This window comes from Pseudopodoces humilis, chromosome 17 (genome assembly GCF_049639895.1).
Source record: "Pseudopodoces humilis isolate 2021_Gansu_Grassland_sample_001 chromosome 17, ASM4963989v1, whole genome shotgun sequence".
NCBI lineage: Eukaryota > Metazoa > Chordata > Aves > Passeriformes > Paridae > Pseudopodoces > Pseudopodoces humilis.
Window position 1 is genome coordinate 6,952,738 of NC_142216.1, and position 8,913 is coordinate 6,961,650.

At 44.8% G+C, this 8,913-nt stretch overlaps 1 protein-coding gene across 1 annotated transcript; it reads right to left on the minus strand.

Moving 5' to 3' along the window:
* Nucleotides 1–197: 197 nt before the first annotated feature.
* On the minus strand, nt 198–7,773 carry LOC102111820 (leukotriene C4 synthase). The gene is made up of 5 exons (XM_005523749.3): nt 7,666–7,773; nt 3,506–3,605; nt 1,631–1,701; nt 896–977; nt 198–637 (listed from the first exon to the last, which is right to left on the minus strand). The coding sequence occupies exons 1-5, from the start codon at nt 7,721–7,723 to the stop codon at nt 490–492; spliced, it is 459 nt and encodes a 152-aa protein (XP_005523806.1). The 5' UTR covers nt 7,724–7,773; the 3' UTR covers nt 198–489.
* Nucleotides 7,774–8,913: the final 1,140 nt, after the last annotated feature.

Here is an 8,913-nt window from a genome sequence, read left to right on the forward strand (position 1 = left end):
TCAATCACTGCCAGACACAGACTTTAGTACTTGGACTAGGGTCAGGCTTTTCTCCCAGTGTTTGGATGTGGTTTTAGGCAAGCTTACCCATCCTTTTCAGTTAATCACAGCAGCTTTTCCTGTGAAACCCAATCCCCAGCTCAGATGTTCTCACACCAGTCTCTGAGCACCTTTGACAATCACAGGTGATTTCTAGTGAGAAAAACAATTTATTTTTGTATATCCATGGTGTGATTCTTCAACACAGATCATTACAGCAGTAAGGAGGAGAGACAACAGCATGTGGGTCAGTGTGTGCTCCATGAGGCAGAGCCAGAGGCATTTTAGAACAGACAGTGCTCTAAAGCAGTGAACCTCCTCAGCGGGGGCAGGGGCTGGAAAGCATTTGCTTTCTAGAAGGGAAATTATCTCTAAAGAGCAGAGGAGTGCCAGCATCTGGCTCCCCTGTGCTGGGGCAAACAGTGAGTTTTGGGAGAGCCGTGGCCCCTCTCAGTGGGCACCACGGAGCTGGAAAGGCCACAGCAGTGCTGCCATCCCTGTGGAGGAGCTGGGCCACAGGAAGTGTGCCAGGAGCCCGGCCAGAGCCAGCCCCATCAGCAGCCAGAGCAGCCAGGCACTGGCATACAGTGGTCCCAACCTGGGTGGGAGAAAACACCATCAGGCACTGCCAGCCCAGCCGGGACACAGGGCACACTGGCAGTGCTGCGAGTCCCCACCCTCCAGGGAAGAGGTGACACAGCCATGAGCACATGGGGGCAGGAGGGGAGGAGGAGGAGGTGGTGAAAATCTGCCTGCAATCCCACCCATGGGAAGGAAACCTGTTCCAGAGGCCAGGTTGTGCTCCCAGCCTCCCTGGGCTGGTTTGGGGTGCCCACAGTCCCAGTCAGGTCCTTACCGTCCCTGCGCAGCCACGGCGTAGCACTGGAAGTACTTGAGGCGGGTGTAGAGGTACAAGAGCCCACACACTGCAGTCACACCTGTGGGGATGGGGAGCCCAGTTCTGGTGGGGCTTGGGGTGCTGGACACTGCTGGAGCTGCATTCCAGCAGTCACCCCAGCAGATGGGGCATGACCCAGAGCAGTTTGGCTTTAAACCACTGTGGGAGCTTAAATGTTTTCTTCTTTCCCTTTTTGTGAGGGATGAACTTCTCTGCCCCACAGAGTTGCCCTGGGACTTGGGTTGGCAATGCTCCCTGATGTGGTTTCTCCACACAACTTCCCTGTGGCAGCAACCCAGTCCCCTGAGCTCACTTGGTAGGGGGACAGACAGTGGATGAGTAAATGTTTGGGTTATGGTTTCTTGCTCTGACATAGCTCTGCCTCAGCTGCTGCCACCCTGGGAGAGCCTGACCTTGTCTCGGAGAAGCAGCACAAGGGGACAGCCAGGCTCCAGCAAAGGAGCAAGGGCTGCCAGTACTTCCTCCTTCAGGCAGCGATGGGCTCAGCTGCTCTCAGCTGCAGTTGGGGCACTTCTCAGTCAATCCAACTAAAGGGGAAATTTGCTTTCCATGAACAAGAGCCTCACAGGCACAGAGAGAATGCCTAAGTCACAATGGGATTTAACTTAGGGCTGTGGTTTTTTTGTTTGCTCACATGGTTTGGATTGGAGTTCCCCCCAACATCCCTCTTACCTTGATGGAAGAAGATTCCAGCAACCCAGAGGAGGGAAATGAAGATTGGGAAGTACTCTGAGCAGTTTGCCCTGGTGAGAACCAGAGATGAGAGTTAAAACTGCCTCTTTGTACATCAGAGCCTGGATAACTAAGGCTGGAGAAGGGAATTGCAAACTCAGAGCAAATTAAAAGAGCTGATGAGAACCATCACTGTGCTGTGGGAACGGGGCCTTTTCTGTGATCAAGAATACCCAATATCTGTATTGTAGAGAAAAAAAACAGCCAAACAGCACATAGCATTCACCTCTCCCATATTCACATGGCCCTGGAATGACAAGCTGTGGCTGAGATGGAGATTCGTCTCTGCTGGGCCCTCGACAGGCTCCATCCCACACACAGCACCATCACAGGCAGCTGCTGCACCTCCAGCTGCTGGGGAAGAGCCTTCTTGTCAGTATTTAAGGAGCTTTCTCTTCCCCTTGGCTGAGCACAGCCCAGATTTGGGAGTCACACAAGTCACACTCCAAGAAGGAGCCTTCTCTCAGATAAAATTCAGCAGGAGATGATCAAACCTACAGCCAGGTTTTCCTCCTTTTTCCTTTAGTGACAAAAATACAGATTTTCTGCAAGAGTAGGAGCTGTGTTATTAAAGACATTGGTTTTGCTTCTCCCACATTTTACCATTCCCTAGGCAATTTAATCTTAATGTTGGCCAAAAATGTACAAACCTTTGGAGAATGGAGCCAAACTGGAAGCTGGTAAAAGTCTGAAGAAGCTTATTCTGTAAATGCAGTTTAAGCTTCAGTGGGGGGAAGCTGCCAGGTTTCTTCAAGTGAGTAATATATCAATACCACTTTTTCCCATATTATATTTTTCAATATATCAAATTATCCATTTGTACACTCTTCCACAGGGAAAAGAGAAAAACCCAGAAAGAAGCAATATCTTCTCAAGTCCAAGTCCTTCTGAGCTCACCTTCCCTGCCCATTAGAGCCAGGGTTTCCCAGAACACCGCAGCCAAGGCATGGCGTGGTTAACACACATTTAACAGTTCAGTATTTGATTAAAAGCCACATCAGCAGCTCCCCAGCTCACAGAGGCTGATGTCTCCAGGCAGGCTGGCCTTCCATGGCACCACAGAAGGACTGAAGCCGGTGGTTTTGTCACTCCACAAATGTTTCCTGTGTGCTGGCAAGGGAACGCAGCTGCTTTGTTCAGGATTTAGTGCCGGGCTGGAGCTACCCTTCACACCAGCTCCAGCCAATTCCTTTCAATCGCTTACAAAACAGAATGACTGAGATGAAAGACGGAATCTGGTGCTTTCTGGAAGCCGAAGGGATCTGTGAACATTTCCATTTTAGCTCCAGCATTGCTCTCTCCATAGGAACAGAGCAAAAAGAAACAGCCCTCAGCAGGGGCCTGCAAGTGCTGATTCTCACAGTACAATGGCTTCTGAATGGGAAAAAATTAAAATGCCCTTGTAGCTTCAAGGGCCCAGCAAGGCCGTTTACTTCAATTCAACAGCAAAACATTACAAGAAAATATCAGGTTATTAATAAAGCTTTGGCTGCTCTCACCACTTGGAGCAAATGGTAATATTAAATTTAATGATTCTAATCGTGAATGCTCTGCGCCTCCTCCATACAGCCACTAATTTGTAATTTGGCTGCCTCACAATGCCAGAAGGAAAATTGTCATGGATGGACAGAAACACCCCAGCCAAAAAGCTCCAAATCAAAATGAAGACCTTTGTACACAAAGCATTGAAAAAAAAAAAATTGTATCAGTAGCAGTAAGTGGAAAGGTGACTTGAGGGGGACCGGTCTCTCCCAACAGTGATGGTTGACTCAAGTCTTATTTAGACAAAGTTGCCACAAAAACTTAACAGCTTACTGGGCTCTGAAGGTCCGCTCAAATTCAGGGTGACCTGTTGTTTCAGGAGGGGAAATCTTGTACTTCCGACGGGCATAGATCACCTGCATTGCAAAATAGGCTAAAAACAGAACACAGGAGTGGTAACAGACCAGCAGTGTTCATTTAACCAAGCTTCATCTGGCTTGGAATCAAGCAAGTGGTTAGAATGAAAGAGCTGGTATGATCTAGGCCTACAGTCCAAGGCTGTCATACATGACCTGTAACAAATGTGCTATTTATTTCACCCTCATGCTTTAAATTTAGTTTTGGTTATCCCAGCTGAGTGCTGGATGACACTGCAGCATCTCACATCCAGCACCTCACTGTATGAGGTGCACACCCAGCAGAGCCCTCAGTGCTGCTCCCCAGGAGATAAAACACACAATAAGACCTTCCCAAGTCCACACTGAGTTGCAGAATTATTTCTTAGTCTTGCACTTTGTGTTTAGAGTACCTGTGCACCATCAGCCTGTCTGATGGGAATGATGTGCAGCATTTTCTGCTGTTCATAGTGGGTGCAAAGTATGGCCCATGTCACAGAGCAGCATCCAAACTGCCAGCACTGGGATATCACTAAGTCAATTAGAGATGCTCTTAATCATGGCAATAAAAGGAAAATGGGGAAGAGGGTGATTATTTCTTGCTCTTCACTCCCGCAGGGCAGCCCCAAGGCTCCAGTGGTTCAAGGAGCAGAGGTGCCGCCCATGCCTGCTATCAGTGCCACATTTGAGCCCCTCAGTGTCTGCTGCATCAGTCCTTTGTACATTGGTAAAGGACATGGAAAGTCACTTCAAATATTCAACAACATAAAGATTTGGAATGTTTAAGTATTCTTGAAAGCTCCTACTCCCACAGGCAATTGCTGATGCTCTGAGTGTTTTATTTTGGTGCACTACTACACTGCTTCCTTTATTGAAAACTCCTATTTTCATATAGGAGAAAACTAAGTTATAAAAACAATTACTTTGGTGGCTGTGGTGGTATCACTGAGCCACTTGGCACTTTCGCTATGTGAGCAAAATCCTCACATAGCAACATTTCCAGAGCATCGCACAGAGAAACAAGGAGCTGGGGTGCAAGGCCTGCCTTGGGGACTGTCTTATTGTAACAAAGATAAAAGCAGAACAGCAGGATAGAGAAGGGGAAGTAGGGACAGATGTTCCAAGATTAAAGACAAGACATGTGCCTGCAGAAAAGCATTAGAACATATGTAGAAGGGAATTAGAAATGTAAATAATCTGATGCTATGTGACTTGTGTATCACAAGGTTTTAGTAACACAAAAAGTCATTTCTTTAAGAACACATTTAAGAACAATTAAGCATGTTCTAGTGTCTTCCACAGTGACCCAGCCCTAAATGAGAGGTGCTGACAGAGCAAAGTGGGGGGAAACAAGAATGTTCCCCCTTCTTTGATTCATTTGTAGCAGGTTGATTATGGGCAAGGGTGTCACCCTTCTCCAGAGGTCCAGCAGGACAGGACACAGCACTCCCTCTGTGAACCCAGAAAGGTGTAACATGCAACTGGAATTCAGCAGCTGCTGGCAGAGCTCTGGGAATGAGGTGAAACCATGACTCATCCTATTACCTCTCATCCTCCCTAATGCTCTCAGGGTATCATCCCAGACTCCTCTCCAAAAATGGACTGAGATGAAGTTACAGCATCATGAGCAGATCTGGCTTGTGGCATAAGCCAAACTGCACTGGACAATGCCCTTCATCCTGCTTCGTGCCATCTGCACCTTCCCTAAGGTAGGATTCTTGTGACTGATGGGTGAGGTAAGAGTCATTTCACATCAAACCTCTCCATCAGCTCTACACTTGGCATCTTGCTTCTACACAGGGGCTAATATTCAAGTCCTACACAGGTCCCTGACACTTAGGGACGAGTAACATACAAAACCACCACCCAAGAGGAGCAGGAGCCTTTTGGAGGACAGCTGGCTGTTCCCCAAACCTGGTGTAAGGGTGAAGAACTAAGGATGAAGAATCAGTCCACAAAAGCAATTCTCAGAATGAGGTGTTGAAAAAATCCACACTGCATGAGCCTTCTCAGCACAGACTCCTGGAGAAAAAGAGTTCAATTTACTCTGCAGAACCTTTCAAAACATTTTTTTTTTTTGTGATTCGTGTCTCGAGGTTAATCACCTGTGTGGATTCCCATGTGGCTTAGGGGCCCAGCTCTCCCTGAACTTTGCTCTTCAGTGGAAATATTCTTCATTCTCTATTTGATTATGTCCACAAACTTGTCAAATCGGATCATAGCTGCTATCTGCCACGTTTGAGTGAACCTGGCAAACAAGCCCTGTGGGGCCTGACAGTGACATTGCATAAGTTTTCTTTCCTTTGAAGCTGTAAAATAAAGGAGCAGGGGAAAAAACTGGAGTAATTTTGCTCTGTGGTATAATGTTCACCACAAGGCTGGGGCACACATTTAAAGACTGCTAAACTCAAGAGTTTCACTAAACTGAGGATGACTAAATTAAAAAAAGTTACTTGAAAGAATGTGGAAACTGCAGGCTCCCAGGAAATTCAAAAGGAAACATAAAAATCAACCAAACGCTGTACTGAGGTCAGCCATTAAATGCCATCTCCTACTCCAGGATGTGATGGAAAGGAGAAGTGTCTGTAGGGACAGCCCATGTCTGTGCTTCAGCACTCACCTGCTCAGAGCAAATCCCAGACCTGTAACTCACCTACAGCATGTCCTTTCAAAACGTGCAGAGAAAGCCACTCACAGCTCTGAACCCCAGTGACAGGCACACGTATTTCATGGGAGTAAATGGGAAGGAAATGCACAGTATTTTGCAATTGCTCCTCGGCTTCCCATGCAGAGATCATAAAACCAGGATACCTCATCCTATCAAACAGGTATGAGGGTGCCGATGCCTGCTATTTGTCTGCTGTTTCACACCCAGCTTGTATACCATGAAAGTAAAATGTTTAATGCTGCAACTTTTAAAAAGTACTTGAAATTCTCATTAAACAAAAATATTTGAGACAAAACTGCTATCTAGAGATTTGCTACTGAGGGTTTCCTAAAGGAAAAAGGCTCAGCAGCATTTCTGTAACTCAATTTCAAATTTTCTTCATGTCTTGTCTTTGCACGCTAAACATTCACTCCACCCTCAGTTTAATAACAAAAAAATTCATAGTAAAAAGGTTTCTTCCATTTGTAGTTGGTGGTATGTCTGTGTAAATTGAGTGGAAATTACTGAAAATTCAGAAGTCTTGAGCTCTATTTTTAAAGTGGCATATTTTGTTTTAAATAATACTTATATTGAGAGATTTATCATCTGATGGCTAAAAGCATATGATGCTGCTCAGAGATTCACATCCATTTGTAAGCATTTGTGTGATAGCTGTATGTAATTCACCAATTAATACAGTAACAAAAAACCCACAAACCTTCCCTTATAGAATTGTGAAGATTTTAATAAAATGGGGGCTCTGTCCCCATCCTAGGCAGGGGAGTCCTGAAGCTCAAGAGGGACAGACTTTATCCAAAGGACCCAAAAATAAACAGAGCTTGGCAACAACCCTGTTCCTTCTAAATGGTCTAAACACAATGCATCTATTTAAATTAGAAGTCACTGTGTTCCTTTGAAGAGCTCTGTGTCTATTTCTGCCCAGAACTTGCATTAGTTTCCAAATTACTGTGCTCTTAGTCCATCTTGTCATCTGCTCTGTGCCATAGGAGCATACAAGGATATTGGTGACAGAGAAACACCTGCATGCATGAGGCTCTTTGCTATATCCACACCAGCTCTGTCTGTACACTGACCTCCTCACCAGCACATTTACTAACCTGCCTTTATTTTGGCTACCTCCAGCCACTGTAAGTTACAAATCACCTGCTAAAATTCAATCACAAACTAGTTTACTTTAAGACCATGTCGAAATTGCTTTAAGTCTAAAAGTTTTAATTGCTGGCTTTGAGGATTATTTTAGTCCCTGTTAAATAATGACCACCCTCAGGCATGACACTTCTGCAAAGAACAAGCCAAAAATTCGTATCATTTTACCATGCTGGAAAACAGTGACTTTCACTGCACAGACACTCTGAGAAAAATACAGGAACCCCATCCCACAAAATTTAATGTAATTAGCTTAATACTGCCATTGTACAAAGGATATTTACCTTGCTCCAGGACCCCCAGAACGGTGACTGTGGCCAGCAGGTCTATCTGATCTCTCATGGTGCCGACTGTGGAGCAAACCCCAGCCTGATGTGCTGGGTATAGGTGTCCCAATGCTCCTCCACCACCCACTTCCACAGAGCTGCCTCTGAGCACAGGTGTTTCCTCCACCACGCCTTAACTCTCTCTACAACACATGGCTTTCCAAAGCATCCACCCACCAGAAAAATGTCAGTTGCAGCCAAGTGCCTGTTGCTGAACAATGGAGCAGAGAAGAATTCTGCACGAGCAAATTGTGAAATTCTTCTAATTTACATTTGCATATTTTAGACCACGATTGAATTATATGTTGCTGGCAATGGAAAGATGATGGAATTCTTCCCAGCCCTTTTGTTGCTAGTTTTAATGAGCTCTGAAGCATCTCAATTATGTGCAAGGTTGTAAAAATTATTAACAAGCATTTACAAATTAATGACTTGACCTTCAGCTCTTATTTCAAGTAGTGGAGTTGACCACATGAAAGATCTGATACACTCCAGCTGGAATAACTTAATTTTGTTACCAGATTTTGTGATTTAACAGAACATTCAGATACTTTATCCTACTAATTACTACCCTTCAGTTTATCAAAGAGGAGTACTGTTCTTTTCTAGCTCTCGCTCACCCTTAGTAGTTTTCTGAAGTTTTTAAGCAGTACAAACCTTTCCCTAGCTAACAATACAAAACACAAATTTTCAGTTCTGAAGGCAGCAGAGGATGTAGAAACATACAGACCCTGATAAATGTTAAACTGACATCAGAGTTTTAATTGTAAAATGTAAAATTTGAAAACCAGCAGTGTTTTAGCCTTGAATAACTTATCTCCCCACTCCACAAAAGTAAAATTGGCATCAGTTCAAAGTTACCTTATGTTTTTGAGCAACTTCATATGGATTACTCTGATGCCAAAATTTTTAAAATCAGAGAGGTTTTCTCTCAATGCTGGTGTCTGCAGTGGAGCCACTGCATTTCTCTCTGTTCAGTCACACACACAAACCCTCACTGAAGAATCTGTGCATGTACCAGACCTACAGTTTCTCCCAAGAGGGACAGAGCAAGTTTTTTTTTTTCTAGTTTGGCTTTCATTGCTTCAAAACCCCATTGTGACAGTTCATCAAGTTGAAAATTCAGTTAATCAATCAAATACCCAATGTTACACTTTTTATAAATAGCCACACATGTAGAATTGCAAAACCACTCCCTTTCTCTAA

Coding starts and splice junctions, on each gene's coding strand:
- LOC102111820 (XM_005523749.3), bottom strand. CDS start 7,723: ATGAGAGATCAGATAGACCTGCTGGCCACAGTCACCGTTCTGGGGGTC. Junction 3,606..7,665: donor TCTGGGGGTCCTGGAGCAAG/GTAAATATCCTT, acceptor TTCTGTTTTTAG/CCTATTTTGCAATGCAGGTG. Junction 1,702..3,505: donor GAGCGGACCTTCAGAGCCCA/GTAAGCTGTTAA, acceptor GGTTCTCACCAG/GGCAAACTGCTCAGAGTACT.